Here is a 17,331-nt window from a genome sequence, read left to right on the forward strand (position 1 = left end):
GGCTACGCAGGTCCTGTTCAGTTCGGTTCTGCCGACCTACTTGGCTGCCAAATCGATGCAGATTAAATGTCGATTGTGTACTGCCAGCAAATCAAAGGCCGCCTGCTTTCGCCTTTGTTGTTGACTTTCTAATCACGCACGCCCACTGAAAATCACTGCAAATTAACTTGTCATTAAGTGCATCACCTCCTTCACCACCAGGTGTCGGCTTTTAATTACCCGCCCACCACACACGCCCACTTGTCAGCAGCAGAGCCGCGTGTCCATGGGAACCCCTCGTCGGTGCGATTGATTTGATTTGATTTGATTCCGTTCGATTCGGTTTTAAGCCCAAGATTTGCGCCGAATTGGTGGTGCCGTCTCTTTCTTTTTGGCGAGATCTCGTCTCGGCCGTCTCTCTCTAATTCAAATATACAACATACAATATCTTGCTGTAGCTTACAAATTTTAATTCGAAAATACTACCGAACTACAGTTGGACTGGAAACAACCGTAAGGAAAAGATTAATTGTTGAAAATCGGTCATTTAATTATTTCGGTTGTGGTAAATACTTAATTTGGTAAATACCTAATATGGTAAATACCTATCCTGGTACAAAAAATTGCATACTTTTTGGCGTCGAATTAATTTGTTAAATATCTACATATTTTACAAGGCTATCCATTTCGATGGGTAGAAAAAGCTCCCGAATGTTATAAAAATATCAGGCATCGAAAAGTATTGCTATTGAGTTCTTAAATGCTTCTTTTATTACCAGAAAACGCTAATAACACAGTTACTTACTGCATAAATTATAGTCTTGATTTGAATAAGCCAAAAAGGGAATCCGATGGCAAGATTTTGATAAAATTTCATTAAGAATAAATTTGAAAGGGCTGATAGATTTTTATAAACTTAACTTATCTTAGCAAAGTTTAGATTGTGGTAATTTATGAAATACGAATTGGAAATGTTCTTTACCCTCTCTCCATGTAAACTCAATATTCTTATATTATTTAAAATTGTGAATATAATTTTGATAGAGGCATTTCGCCAATATTTCTGATTGCGTTTCAGCAGTTAATCGGTGGCAGTGAAACCTTCCTCTAAGTATTATTAAGCGCAGGTCGTAGCGCTTTTCCAAGGGATGCCACACACACACACACACACGCAGTGAAATATGCACACCCATACACTCACGCGGACACACATGAAAATTGATTTAGTTAAGAGGATTTGCGTCAACAACAGCACAATAAGTGGGCAGTAACACGGTCCAGTGCGATGTGTAGGAAATGGGAAATGCGAGTGGGTCAAGGGAGAGCTTGGGGTGGGGGTTGTGGGTGGCTTGGGTGGTTTGGGGGTGGGCGCTGTTTTGGGCGGACGCTGGAGATTTGTAGCTGAAGGTAAGGAAGATTGGACGCTCTCAGCGCTCATTGTGTGCGTTGGCATTTGTGCCGGATAGCACTTAACTCATAAAAATGTGCGCAACAAAGGTTGAGGTATCCACCGCCTACTGACTGACCCTCCTCCCCTGCACCACCCACCCAGCACCACCCCCCGCACCACCCCGCACTCGCCCCAAAAAATGAAGCAACAAGAGAGCCCGGGGCCGCACGAACGAGATGCCAACAATGGAGAATTATTGCTTATGACACAAGCCAGCGGACAAACAAGCAATGGAGCGGTGGCAGGGGGAAGGGGGAGGTGGTAGGCTGTCCTGGTAGTCCTGTCAGCGGTGGGCGTGGCAGCACATACACATACACACACGCCCATTTAGATCCGCTGCTCCCACGGATGCTGATGTTGTGGCTGATGTTCTTTGGGTACATGGCTCGTTTTAACTCGCGGCTTAAACAAATATACAAACATGTTTGCCTGTCCCGCTACGTGCATGTGTCTGTGGGCCAGTGCTTTTCTATTTTAAGTGGTTGTATATGTCAGTTGAAAGCTTTTGTTGACATTCAAGTGGTCATTGAAAGTGTAAAAGCGTGCACACTGGACTGAATGGCCGGTCGGGTGGGGAGGGGGGATTTGGGGAGAGAACACGCTAACTGAAAGAAAATATCACCGGAAATGGTGATCAACTCGGTTTTTTACTGCCAAAATGGCAGCCACGGAAATTTCCTTTAAAGTCCCGAAAGTCGCATTTAGTAGTCGCCGAAAGAGCACTTGTTTGTAAAGGTTAGCTTATTCGTTAAATTTCTTTTTAAACTAAGACCCTGATCACTTCCTTATAGTCTGTGTTCACTGCTTTCCTATTTTAAATATTAGATGAACTTCATTGATCCTTAATTGACAAACAAATATAATACAATTTTAAAAATGTTTTGATTCGCAGAAAATATTTCGAATTATAAGATACTATTTGACTTAGCATATAGAGAAGAGTTATAGGCTAAGAAAGCCTGATCCTTGCATATAGCATTGAAGCATTGACGTTCCTAGGATTCCTTGATCTTAAAATGATTAAGGATGTATTTTAGACTAAGATATCCTACTCTCAAAGTGACTTTTATTTTTCTGCGTGTAGGATCCAAGCAAAAGAGACTTCGTCTGCTAGCTCGCTTCATGTTCGGAACACTAATCTTATCAGAGCTGTGTTTGCTTTCTGTCTGGGAATGGGAGGATTTCTCCGTTTCCTTCTCTAATGTCCCCGTTCTACTGCCTGCTCCCTCTGGATGTTTTTCTGCCGTTGTTAATTGCTTTTGTGTGCAGCCTGGGCAATGCTTTCAAGCTGACTTCTGCAGAACTGGCCAGGACGAGCGGGATTAGGGGGATCGGCGTGCGAGTGTGTGAGCCGTGGCCAGAGGATAACATGTAGCATCCCGGTGAGCGAGTGCCGTTGTCGGTGCAGCGGTAATGCTCAATTCAGGGCTTATCTATTTTCCACCCAAGATTACCATCCATGCACCTGTAACTCACAAGCACAGAGTACACAATGTGTACAAATAAATCCCAATTAAAAATGTCCAAAAGCTTAGTGAAAATGTTAAATAAAACTAAAAGAGGATGGTAAGGGTAAATTCGAGAGCACACTCGATGGGTGCAGCCTTCTTGGCAATCCCATATGCAGCTGCACTTACTGGTGAATTGTTCTGAAAATGTATTTCCCCAGCCCACGTAGCGTATGAGCGACGTCAAGTGCTCGGAAAACAGCCTTTGATGGCAATTGTCAATCGTGCAGGTCTGCGTTGCCCTCGTCCTTGCGCATCGCACCCACTTGAGAGGGCCGTAAAGAGGCAACAGAAATTGCCATAAGTTCATGGCAAAAATAAATAATCTGATTAATGTACACTTACAATCACAGACTTACGCACACACACTCGGCCTCTTGAGTCACTTGAATCGGAGGCCAAAAGAATGGGTGCCACCGGGAAAGGACCTGGATTCGCAGCGAGTCCTTCCAAATGTCAGGCTCTCCTCTCGGAGAGCGGAAAAGTAGCTGGCATCCTGATCTGCGGCGCCGATAGCGGCACTTAATCAGCCTTTGACCCAGAAACAGCCGCTTAGGAGAAAGGAGAGAAAAGGCTTCTAATGCTTGCCCAATGAAAACAACCTCGGCAACAGTAATTTGGCCTACGACTTTAATATAGAATATTTCATGCACAACTGCATTTCTAGGTGCTCCATTTGATGATTTAATCACCTAAAATGATGTTGTTAAGGTGACTTACGTTTTACATACGTAATCTGTTTGTGGTGTATGTTAAATCAATAAATAAGTAATACATATCTCTCTTAAAGTACCTTACCTTGCTTGCCACTTTTTCAAACCCCAAAGATATATGCACGTAAAATCTAATGAATGTATAAGCGGCTTTTTTTGATTCAACCATTTGTATACCCTTGCAGAGGGTATTCTTAATTCAGTCAAAAGTTTGAAGTGAAGAATCATTTTCAACCCTACATATTATCTTAATCAGCATCACCAGGAGAGTCGATACAGCCATTTCAGTGTTTCTATTTGCGTATACGCAAACAGTCTCTTAGTTTTAAGGCTACGGGATAAAACTTTCACAAAAGTGCTCTTTATATTGCATAGTATATGGTGAAATCTAGTACTGTATCGAAAATTGACATCACCTTTTGAACGTATACGCACACAAATCGAAATACAGTCTTCTATTAAATATTTAATTTGTGTAACAGCTATAAACTTGAGCTTTCCATGAGTGCTTTCCTTTTTGTTTTAAGATAAAAAAACCTCTAAACTAGGTTAACACAAAATATTTATATTTATTTTATTTTATTTTATTTTTTTTTTTTTTACACTCTTCGCAGCCTAAAACGTGTTATATGTAAAAAGTTAAAGAGCTTAATCTCGTTTTAAAAATATTCCAAAAAGAGAAAACTAACCCTTTTTTTAAATTTTAAAACTATCGTATTTACAGAAACTAAGGCAGCGTGATTAGCATTTCAAAATACATTTTGACTATACATATATAACACAACAATTATTTCCGTATCATAAAATAATTCCTTAAACGAAAAATTCTAAAAAAAAACGTTCTGCCGAATATGCCCCAAAAACTCGAATGATCCATGGATACCTTTTCTGCTTGAAATAGACTGTGTTCCTACGATTAAGCCTAGACATGCAATTCAATTTTCATTTTGTTATCCTGTGTAATCATATTTAGTGCGTGGCCAAGGAATAGAGTTTTGGCAGTGACAGGCTAATTGTTGTCAACATTTATGAAAAGGCCCATTGGCAGACTTGTTTGTGGCACTTTTATTATGCATGCTTTTAATAATTGGATCGAATGGAACTTGGCTGGGAATTGCCCCGAATCAAGCGACAGGAGAGAAGAGCTGGGCCCTAAGTGTCGGGGAAAAGTTTCCGACGCTGCAACTTTAAACTCGCCCGCAATGATTTTCGAAATTTTCCGGAATGTGCGGCAGATGGAGGCAACATTTATGACTCCGGCAACAGCAAAATAAAACTGAAAACAAGCTTGTTGTGGGCGTGGTCCTGTTCCTGCCCACCTGGCCATCCGGGGCCAGAAAACTGCCAAACTACACAAAAACTGTTTCCATGTGGCAGGCAATAAAAAGAGTTTTCCGCAACTTGTTTCAGGCCAGGAAAAGGGAAAAGCAAGGTGTAGGATGAAAGGTGGGTGTGGGTGTGGGTGTGGGTAAGGCAATACGGATGAGGAGCCGGACTGAGTTGGAGGGCGTAAAGTTTTTTAATTTTAATGGCCATTTAAAAGGTTGCAGGCAAATGCCTGGCCCGGCTTAAGTGCCGCTCATCGGAGGAGGTGACGTTGGGTCCATTCGGTTCATTACTGGCCCCCTTCCCCGGGAGTCGCCCCTCCACTGGCACCTCCACCTCCTGTCAGCCGAGATCCGGATCCGCATCCGCATCCGCACTTGGGCCGCTGCCAAGGCTGGAAAGCCTTTTCCCTGCATTCCGGCCAGCCACTTGAACTGAAAATAGAGAGTGGTCGGCGGCGATGCTGCCAAAGTGCCTGCAAGTGGCTAAGCAAACAAGCTGCAGCAAAAGCCGGCAGAAAACACCCGAAAAGCGGGTTGGACTTGCTGGTACATTTCGAGACGGAATGATTGTGCGAAGTATCGACAGATCTATCGTGGTTATTATTGAACAAAGTATAACAAATGAGGCCATTAAGCTGCACAGCCTTTGACTTCAATAACATTTGGATAACGACCCTTAACTCCAGATGTAGAAACCCAAAATAAAGTATAGCTATATTTAAGGGTACTTTTACTGTTCATGAGAGTTTATTCGTTAAGGTTATGCCAAAAAACTGTCTTTTTACTTGGCAAAATCGGAGTACTTGTCAATATTTTATCCTCAATTTACCTTCATATTACAAGAAAACAGCTGTATATGTTCAAGATTAAACTATCTTTTTTAAAAGGTATATATATCACGTAAATCATGAAAGTTATTTCTGCCAACTAACCTTTATCAGAGAGCTTGTTCTTAGAAGTTCGAACTGGGGAGCTATACACAAAAGTACGCCAAATATCGCTTCTGAAATAGATACACACTGGCCATCCCTAGTTGGCTGTAGTCTGGTTGTTTATGCGATGCCTGCAGTGACCCCAGTCAACCGCCCTTCTCTGCAGAAACAATTTGTTGACTAAGCCAACTTGAATGCGCCCGAAAGCAGGCAGCGCTTTGTCCTCAGCACTCCGCTGCTGTTGCTGTGCTGTTTGGTGTGCACTGTGTGTTTGCAGGCGAATGTGGTGTGTGAGTGTGTGTGTGCTTATAAATCCTTGTCAGGCAGCGAACCGCACTGAACCGCAGGCCGCACATCAATTCAAATAAATAATCTAACAGCATGAAATCGGCCGAGGGCAGAAACTTTTCAGCTGCTCAGGCGGGTGCTTCAGTGGATGAGAATGAGTGGATCAGCGGTTGAGTGGGTGGGCTGTCCCTCTGCTAAATGGTTGCTATAAAAAATATGGGCTGCAATCTTCACTCCACTCTGACTTCCGCCGAACCCCGAACCCCGACCTTCGACCTCCGACCCCCGACCTTTCCCTTCCTGTCGCCGGTCCCCGGCGGCTGCCATCTCCGGCACGCATGCGAGTTAAAGCGCGCACTTCCGGCCGGATTCCAGACCACGGACCGCAGATTTCGGTTTCTGGTCGCATGTTCCGACGGCCCCGCTCTCCGAGCTGGCTTGAATAATTAACACAGATTTTGATTTGGCCAAAAAACCCCTTAATCCCAATACCAATCCCAGTCCCAGTCCCAATCCCAATCCCACTTTCAGTCCAAGGCCCCTTGGCAAACTCCCATTACAATCCCGAAAAGGCCAAGATTCAATCAGCGAACGGAACACGGTTCCCGGATGTCTTCGCTGGCAAGCAAAAGTATTTTATTACCATTTTCATGCAGATGGCTATATAAATATCCAATATCCAAGACGAAAATATGCCGCCGAGGGGCTGGAAAAAGTCATCTTAAAACAGAATTTCCCCCGACGCTAATGACAACTAATTTGTTGCAACAACAAACGGCAGACACAGCTGCGAAAAGCGAGGAAATCTCGAGCGCGCACACACGTACATATGTGTATCCGGGCATTCACGCACATACATAAGGCATATATAATATGTACAAATATGCCCCAACTTGGCCTTCGGGGGCGAGTCCGAGGCTATTAAAAATGGCGCACAAAAACGCTAAAATTGTTACGACAGTGACAACGAAGACGACAACGGCCGGAAAGAGATGGCAGCACAGGGAGCGAGCGAGAGGAAGGCATGTATACCCAGGCAGACAATAAACTTAATAAATAAGTCAATTAATTGCCCTGAGCTTCTCGTAGGGCCAAAAGACCCGGGCCAGAAGCAACAGCATCAAGTGCCAGGCACTTGGCTTAAAGTCGGTGCACTCAGAAAAAAATCAGAATTTCAGCGCCTAAATCAAATGTCAAGCCCAAAAACTGACGTATTGTAATACAGTTTTCCAGTACAATTTTGAAAAAGCTAAAATTTTTTGATTTACCTAGTTGCGGTCTATAATAAGATTCAAAATGTTCTCAATTCGTGAAACAATTAAAAGGTTAAAGAAGAGTACTAAATTAATTTGAAAACTATACTACTGTGTAAAAACTAATCTTATTATTATAAAAATACTTGCGTACCTAGCACTTGATTTTAAGCCAATTAGTACTTGATTTGAGTTTTCTCAAGTGTAAGGGTTCTTTAAACTTTAAGTACCAAATCTTACGAGAGACCTATTATACTTGACTTTAGCAGCTCGTATTTTTCCGAGTGTACCATCCACTTTCCCCAGTGTGTACGTTTAAGGCTATGTGTGTGTGTCTATTACGGCAGCCAGTTCAATTAACATTGTCTGCCTGCGTGGCGTAAGAAAATGTGCGCGAAACTCGTTTAATAGTCGCCAGCTCCTTGGCTTTGGCACTGCCGAGGTAGCGGTAACTTTATTACCATCGCTGCAAAATTATCTATGGCTGCTGCACTTCACTGAGCGAAACACATTAGGTGTACACATTTTATGGGGACTTGAACGAAGAAAAGTATTCTCCAAAATGTCAAAACAGCATCAAAAACATCAACCATCTCAAACAGCGGATAGTGTTTAATAACATACATTATTAATATGATCGATTTAATATTTTCCATATAGTAACAGACATCAACGTAAATCCCAATTAATAACGACTAGCTAAAGTAAGCCTTATAGCTTGATATAAGCTTAACTACCATTCTGAAACTTCTGATCTAGTTTCAAAATAGTGGCTCAGATATATTAAAAAGCCTTTTTTATCATATTTATATATGATATATATATAATGATATATAAAGAAAATCATTGTATTTAACTTCTTTGATATAAAGGTAGATTCATTATAACTATTTAATGCTATCTTATAGTTAAAACTGCAATGAATCCGAATGCTCTCCTGGGATGCTTCTATATTATAGCTTACTTTTGAATTTCTTTGCATTTTTGTCTTTGTTCTGCTCGTTCAGCTTAAATTTTATACATTTATTATGTTTTCTTGACTATGTTTAAAAATTTAAGTGGGATTGGATATACATTGAATAGGATTGACAGATTTTAAGGTTTCTGTACTTTTTTCGGGGTAAGGGCAGAGCTATATTGTGTCGTTGATGTTGGTGTGGTGTCTAATAGTTTATACCAGAAAGTTGATGTTTCGTGGAGGTCTTTTAGTTGATTTCTTAAATATGGTTTTAGTTCGCAGGCTTTATCCTTAATATTATAATTCGGGGTAGATGTTTTCGATCTCAATGACCATATTTTCGAATTGCAGCTGAAGAGTGTGGGGTTGCCAGACCACTTGATGCAATTCGCTGATGCCCCTGCATCCTTGCATGCCTGTGCGACCAGTGCAGCTCTCTCTCTCTCTCTCTCTTCCTTTGCCGCACCTTATGTTCCTGAAATATTAAAGCAGAAGCGACAGCCAGTTGCCACTGCAGCATTTGGCAACATAAACAAATTATTTGATGACTTTTACGCGCTTCGCCTGGCCTGCCCCTCGCCTCTCTCCCCACTCCCCACTCCCCACTCCTCACTCTTCACTCCCCCCTCCTCACTCCCCCTTCCAAAGACCTTGACGTCTTGTTCTGCGGTTGGTGTCGCCTTCTTTTCGGGGATTTCTGCTGGGTTGCTTGGCCGGCCACTAAGTAAACTTTAATGGCGGCCATAAAATAGGCAAAAAGGGGCACGCCCACACACCAACACACACGCGTATCCTTGTGTATTATGCGAGTGGCATAAAACCAAAGACCAAGAATAAGAAGCAGCAGGATCAGCGGGAGCGAAAGAGATGCCAAGTGGAAGGGGCAATCCTTAGCAGCATATTTTGCAGCTGCTGTGACATTTTTATGCTAAGCAGTCGCCAAATTATGAAAATTCGTAAAAAACCAAATGTTATGGCATCCTGCCAGACAGAGACAGATAGATGCAGCCCCCTTCCTCACACACACACACACGCATACAGACATTAACTGGAGGAGAGAGCGAGATGTAACCATACAGGGAGCCTTGCCAATTTGAGCTGCGGGTTTTGCCCAGCTTTTCCTCTGGTTTATCGCTTTGTAACTAAACTCGTTGGTGCTGACTCGTTTATCATCTCGGCCCGACAACTACAACAACCACTACCCACGAAAATAAAAAGCCTGTTAGCCATTTAAGATGGAAGGAGAAATATCTCGATTAGTGCGAAAATAGTTGCCAAAACGTGCAGGTACATTGTGAGTACATTTTTGTGACTTAGGCCAAGTTATACTTTTCTGATTATAAATTCAGTTCAAGGTCAAAATGTTTTCCATTGAAATACTATTCATTTTCAAGATTTCTTTTTGATTAAATACAATGTAAAAATGTATACACGGAACAACATTAAATAGAGAAAATGAGGTGGCTTTTTGATTGCCATATAGCTTTAATCTTATCCAACTTATACATATTTCGATGTGTTAAAGTCCGTCCATGCCTAGTACTTTATTAAACTATCGTAAAATGTGAAAGAGTTTTTGTGGTCAGAACCGAAAATACGATGAGGTTGACATTTAAACTGCGTGGATCCCATATCCAACTGAAAAGTTGAGAGCCAAGAGCCTGAAATTCAGCTTATGTCCTAATGAGACGATAATGAAGCTGTCCAACCGAACTCGGCCTTAGCCAATTGGCAGGGGCAGAAGGGATTCGGATCAAATGGCGAACCCAAATCAGGAAAACTTTCCCTCTCAGCATGACACTTAACTTGGGGGTCAGTGGCAACTATTCCCTGCACCACATAATGTGCACAATTTGTTACGCATGCTTGCCACGCCCTCCTCGGACACGCGCCTCCCCTCAGCCCTCAGCCCTCCCCTCCCCCTCCCTCGGCACCTGGCGCCCATCCTGCGGCTGTCCAGTGAAGTATCAAAAATCTGTTTGAAGTTGAATTCGCCAAGGCAAACAAAAAATACTGGCAAGAAGCAGAACTGACAGTCCTCGTCCTCTCCTCCCCTTCCCCTTCCCCTTCCAATTTGCAAACGAGAAAAGGGTTGTCAGGTTCTGTTCGTTTTATTTGGGAAATTTTCTGTGTCTACTTTCGGTTTTATAATTAATTTTAAAAAGCTTTTAATGGCTGGCACGCGTTCGGCATAGGCCAGGCCCGACCCCCCTTCCACCGACCCTCATCCTTTGAGGCAGTCGAGAATCCCTCCAGCCGAAAGTCCGCTTGGCAGGCGGAGAGGACAAGTCAAGTGCTCCTAATTGACTTGCCAATGGCAAAGGATTGCCGAGCACTGGCCACAACGCATAATCGGGCAGCCACTTGTCGAGCCCACGAAAATATCCTCCAAATCTGTGGAAAATTTCATATTTTTTTATTCCAAATATCCCTTTACTGCGGCTTATCAACGCATAATGATTGACCTTGATTCAACCATGGAAATTGGAAATGTATTTTTGATCAAAAGTCCAAATAGTCACATCATGCCATTTCATTTTAAAGGGTGGTTCTATGGCAAGAAATACAGTTTCTTATTTCACTCTTTAAACTTAACGTTTCTTTGATGTTTTGAATTTTGTTCAATATTTAAGAATTAGAAAAGTCTCTTGCACTTACACTTTTCTGAAACAAACTTGTGCCTCTTAAGTCTGTGTACAAAGACTTTTCTCCCTATTACAAAAAGTGCACCGACTCAGCGAGTAAAAAGTATATAAATGAATTTGATTTGGGTAACTTATATTTTTAGACGAGAAATATGATAAATATATTTTTAGACCGGGCTTCGAGGTTCTTTTCAGTCGCAAAGTTCCGCTCGGCTCAATGACACTTTCATGTTGTCCCTGGTTACCTGTCGCCCACGTATTTGGAGTTCCCCCCGGGAAGTTTACTCCTCCGCTCCGCCTGCCGCTGCTGCTGCCGCTGCTCCAGTGAACAATTTTGGGGCCACTTTCAATTCACTAACAATTTAAGTGACGCCCGGGGCCGTGAAACTTTTAATAGCCAAAACGAGGAGCAGCAGCCGCAGCAGCAGGGCGAAAAGCAGGGCTAGATGAACAGGAGGACCTGCAACGCGGGACACGTGCGCCAGGGCCCCGGGTCTTTTATGGGTCCCGGGCTGTGGGTCCTGGGTCCCGAGTCCTGGATCCTGAGTCCTGAGTCCCGAGTCCTGCGTCCCGGGTCCTGGGAAGATGCAGAGCACACACGCACATGGCGCTGGCGCAGGAGCGGGCAAGGTCAAGGCTCCTGCGATTGCTACAAAGTAATTCGTTTCCGCTTCCGCTTCATTACTCTCGCCGCCTCCTCCCCTCCTCCTCTCCCGCACACCCAAAGCACTCAGAGAAAAAAGGCGGTGGAAGCAGTGGGGCTGTGGCGGCAGGGCAAATAAAACACAGCGGCGCAAAGCGAAATTAAATAAATCGACACTGGTAAATAAAATGCGCAATTGACAGGCATAAAGAAATGGCAGCGCCACACACCCACACACACAGCAGTGTGCAAGGATACCAAGGATACACGGATGGGGACACGGATACAGACGCATCGTCGCCAGCTCCACCAGCTCCACCCCCGCTCACCTGCCAACTGCCAAATGCTTATAAGTAAATACAAACAGGCAAATATCCACAGCGAATCTCGGGGGCGGCGATCGGGGGCGGGGCTGGCGTAATGGCGGCTAATTAACGCGTCCTTTGCCGACGACTTGTTGAGTTCACAGGACTCTTTGGCATGTCCTGAAATCGGTCTGAAAGAAAAGTCCGAGGTTGCTTCAGAGCTTATCCGTTTTCTAAGCCCTTCACTTTCTAGCAATCTGACCACTGTTCCTTTTAATTAAAAGCAGCTTCTGCTTCTACAATCAGAAAAATAATTGGAGACTGCAAGGGATTGTGCAACGTCTTTTTCTGGACTCTTAAAAAGGGCAAAGGCCAGGATTATTATCTTTGATCCAACTTGGTTTAATTTTTTTAACATTCAAAATTGTATATGAATAGCCCAAAATACACAATATTTAGACGGACTTTATTTGTGAGCCTAATCAAAATTTCATATATTTATTTTAGATTTTTAGTAGTTAGGTTTCAAATTATTCGCATTTCTTAATTTTTCTAAAAGAAGTTTTGGTGGTTTAATATCAAACTAATACCTGAAATTTAAAAGAGAGTTTTACTTTAATGTTTTTACACAATTTAAACACTTTTTTTGTTAAGTCATGTCGAATTTAAGAAACTTTACGAATGCTGGTTACGCCATAACTTTCTTGCCCCGTGTCAACCACAAACTGTGAACATTTGGCTGACCTTTTTTATACTACTACCCCTTTTATATATATTTATAGTATATCTTTAGGATTTTTCAAGGTGGGGGAGATATCTCTTTGGGAACTACGCCAGGAAACTTTCCACTTATTAATAACGTGGGGGGATTGACCCATAGCTGAACCTTGTTCTCTTAGGTACGTCTTTTTTACTCAAAAAGGATTTTCATGTACAGTTTATTACCTGTTTTGCGTCTGCTTGTATCTCCTGAAGTGCTAAGTTCGAAAGTGCATTCTGTTGAATCTTCTTGAGGTTATTTACTAGTTTATCAGCGACAGTTTTAACATTTTTGGTAGAGAATCATGAAATGTTGAACATTATCTTACATTTTTACATCGGTTGAGTTTGCACAGGAGTCTGATGGACTTCTTTCTTTGCTCAGAGCGGGGAAATGATTCCCAGTGTATTTAAGTCAGCTTTTGACCAAGCCTTTTAACCAAATCACCACCCTCAAGTTTTCTCATTTGCGAGTGTGTTCCCCTGATTTGTTCAAATAGTTACTTCCCTTTCCAAAGGGGACTCCCCGCTTTTCGTCCACTGAAAATGAGGCTAAGCCAAAAAGTATATAGTCGTACACTGCGAAAAATTGTTTCTAAAATTTAGAAATTGGTCAATTAATTTGGAAATAATATTAAAATCCTATGTTAATAGTAACTATTTATATCTGCACCTGAAATACCCATGCGAAACAAATTTTTAATGAAAAATAATTAGAAGTTAACCTTTAATTTAGTATCAGAATAATAACCCCCTAAAACCATCTAATAATAATCGGAAAACACTCGAAACTTCAAACAGAGAATTTCAATTAGTTTTTGTTGTTTCTGTCCACTTTTTTTAAAATATATATGACTTTAAAATCAATTATTTTGCTTGGCATTTTTAATCTTACTTGTTTTTAATTATTTGCTGATGTTTTAATGTTTTTTAGCTAAAGGTGCAGTAACAGTTTTCTGGGTGTACCTAAGCACACACACAAGTCGATGCAGTGTGTGTGGGTATCCTTTGCTTTCCCTTCGAATCAGCGTGCAAACTATAAAAACCAGAAGCTCAATTATCAAAATGCTATGTGTGTTTGTTTGTTTGCCAGCCTTTGTCTGCGTGTGCTCCCTGTGCGTATGTGGGTGAGTGTCCTGTCTCATATCCCCGCCCCTCCCCCTTTTCCGTTGTCCTGGTCCACTGCTGTGGGTGCGAGGGGGACGGAGAGAGTATCTGAAAGCTTTTCCTTTGGGTTTTTGTGTGTGCGCTCGCCTTTGACTGTGCAAATAGATAAATTTATTTATTTTATGCCCTGCTGCAGGAACCGCACACAAACAACAGGCGGCAGAGACGGCGATAGCATAGAAATTTTCTTTCTATTCCTGCTCTAAAATAAACCAGAAGCCAGAAAAAGAAAAGAAAAAGAAAGGGACGTAGGTGAGGAGGAGAAGGACGGCCAGCTGCCGGCAGACAACTGACTTTAAATGCCTTTATGCTCACAAAATACATAAATTGAACATTTTCGAGCAGCCAAAAAGGACGGTGGGGCAGAGACACTTTCGCTGAATTGGAAATCGCTTCCACAATACGCAAACGGAATAGACTTTGGGCGGCGCCCAGAGGGCGGGGAAATGGGGTTGGAAAAATATTAAAAAATTCAATGAACCTTGCAGCTGAAGGAAAGTAACAGAAGGAATCAAAAAAACCAATTCCAAGCAAACTTTCTAAGATTAAGCCATAAATAATTCGACAAATGTAACATTTGGTTAAGAAAAGAACCCATTTAGTGAGGTTTTTAAATGGACAGATCTGCTAAGCTGTGTGTGAAATGATGAACGAAGATAGTCATCGCACATTGCTTAAAATCTGTGTACTCATGTGGATTAAAAAATAGGATAACGATTAGAGTATGAGCTGAAAAAACACTTAACATCTGCTCAGGTTACAAATCCAAAAATAAAAAACAATCGAAACTTCTATTCGAAAATTGGGTCAAACGGATGGAGGAGTGTATTGAATGTCCTGGAAAATACATTACAAAACGAGAAACCATTTGTATTGCCAGGCCAGATATATAAAAAGGTTACTTACTTTCAAAAGCATTTGCCGCATCCGGGAAGAAGAATCGCTGGGTTGAAAAATAAAATCAGCGATGGAGTCCAGACATGGGGATAAACAAAAACATTAAGCGAAGATGACAGGAACAGGGTCTGTAATGTATATACACACTTATGGTCAATACCCAAGAATACATTATAAATTATAGTTTAGCTGCAGGCAAGCAAAACCTGGGCATACGCCTCGTATACGCAATGTGCCCGTCAATGGACTCCAACAGAAAGCCAAAGAAAAGCTGTAAAAAATGTCATAGCTCCGAATGTGTAGTGTGTGTGTGTGTGTATGTGTGTGTGAGGGCAAAGGATGAGCATTCGTGCGTGTGTCTTTATATCCAAAAGTTTTTCCCACTTTCTTTAGCCGAGCTCAACTTTTGTTATGCTCGCTTAGCTCCGGGAAAGGAGACTCAGAGTCGGCGACTGCCCGACCATTTTAGTATATTTCTATGCTGCTTTCACTTGACTTTCACTTTCGTGTGGATGTGGGTGTACAAATATTTTACACTTCTTGCTGAGGATGAGCCCTGGTTCGAGTTTCAGTTTGTTTGTCTAATTTAAAAAACCGATTGGAGAAGAATAACAAGACGGAACGTAATGACACCGACTTTCAGTTATTCACTACCATAAGTCTTTCTTGCTAATATTTGGTAAATAGGGCTAATAGGTTAATTACTATTTTAATAACATCCATTTTTATCATACATGATAACACTTAACTATGAATGTATCTCGAATTTCGGGGCTTGCAGAGATGGCAAAACGAGAACCAGAATTTATCTGTTTGTGGCTAATACTTCCTGGGATATCGCTTCATTTTCCCGGTTACATACTTCTGCTCGAATTCAGCATACCCTTACACTTTCTACAGGGAGTGCACACGTGCAGCCATGTCAGGTTCGATCCAGCCCGCACCCAATCCCACAGCCTTCCACCCAACTGGCCCACTCGTCCTTTTTATGTGCCTTGTGTGCTACAAATTGTTTGGCTTGGGAAATTCCTGACGTTTTTGTCGAGGTTTTTATGGACTCTGCTTGGGGCTGCCGAAGACGTCCATGAAGAGATAGAGTCTAAAACTAATTTGTGGCAGCAGGCTGGGAAATGGGAAAATATTGTTATTAATATTCGACAAAGGAAGGGCATTCCGATAGAGCCCTCCCACAGTCGATTAAGTGCCGAACAAATGAAGTGTGCTCACAAGGCCCCCTTCCCTTTTTCCATTCGCAGGTAAATGGAGTCTGGGCCCTGCCTGATGTCGTTTGTGATTTCTATATAGCCATGGATGTGATATGCTCTACTTCATCGATATTCAACCTAGTTGCCATCTCCATAGACAGGTGAGTTTCCTCCGCCCCGGCGAGTTGCAACATCCGGTGACCCCGAGTGACCCTTCCGCAGATACATCGCTGTGACACAGCCAATAAAGTACGCCAAGCACAAAAATAGCCGCCGCGTTTGCCTTACGATACTGCTGGTGTGGGCCATATCGGCTGCCATCGGCTCGCCGATAGTTCTGGGCCTCAACAACACGCCCAACCGCGAGCCGGATGTGTGCGCCTTCTACAACGCCGACTTCATACTCTACTCCTCGCTGAGCAGCTTCTACATACCCTGCATCATCATGGTGTTTCTCTACTGGAACATTTTCAAGGTGAGTGGCGCAGGAGGATGAAGATCCATATTAGATTCATCTGGATTCGAAATTAGACATATAACACAATGAAAAATAAGGGGGAACCAGCAGCAGGGTAATTTAATAATTATTAATGGAAGATTTTAGCCAAGCTAGAGCTTTTGTCACCTGAAAAACAAACTGTGTTTTGGCTTTCATCGGTTTCCCAAATAGCTGGGATTGCTGTGGTATCACCCAGACCTCAATCAAAATCGGATTCTCCTGCCGTCTGCGGCACAATTCCCCACTTGCAATGGGGGTCGGGTTTTGTGCTTGTGCACATTAGCTGCTGACTGGCGACGAATATCCGGAAGATGCGAGTGCAACATGCCACTGCTTAATCAGCTCTTTCCATTTCGAATCCTGTATTCTGTGTTCTGAATTCTGTGTTCTGAATTCTGTATTCTGTATCCCATCCGTAGGCCCTCAGAAGTCGGGCGCGAAAGCAGCGGGCGGCCCGCAAGCCACACCTCTCGGAACTCACGGGCGGCAGCGTCATCGAGAACATCGCCCAGACCCGTCGCCTGGCGGAGACGGCCCTGGACAGCAGTCGCCACGCCAGCAGGATTGTGCCGGACGAGGCGGCCACCAACACGGCCAGCGGCTCCAACGAGGAGGAGGACGAGAACGCCATCTCGCCGGACATCGACGACTGCCACGTCATCGTGAACGACAAGTCCACCGAGTTCATGCTGGCCACCGTCGTCGAGGAGACGGGCAAGTGAGTAGTCATTTTGGGGACCGGGTTTTGGGCTGCGGGACCTGGTTTTGGCGGCGGATGCCCAGGAGTATAAGCCCGTTACGG

The 17,331-nt window shown here is 43.0% G+C and overlaps 1 protein-coding gene across 1 annotated transcript in view; it reads left to right on the forward strand.

The window, feature by feature from the left end:
- The window catches only part of LOC108043206 (dopamine D2-like receptor), a 34,462-nt gene that overhangs the window by 12,050 nt on the left and 5,081 nt on the right, over window positions 1-17,331 (forward strand). Inside the window, 3 exon segments of the mRNA XM_044461440.1 lie at window positions 16,082-16,191; window positions 16,253-16,505; window positions 16,949-17,247. Of these exon segments, the coding sequence (XP_044317375.1) occupies window positions 16,082-16,191; window positions 16,253-16,505; window positions 16,949-17,247 (662 nt within the window).

Source organism: Drosophila rhopaloa, unplaced genomic scaffold, assembly GCF_018152115.1.
Source record: "Drosophila rhopaloa isolate 14029-0021.01 unplaced genomic scaffold, ASM1815211v1 contig_3, whole genome shotgun sequence".
In the NCBI taxonomy this organism is placed as follows: Eukaryota; Metazoa; Arthropoda; class Insecta; order Diptera; family Drosophilidae; genus Drosophila; species Drosophila rhopaloa.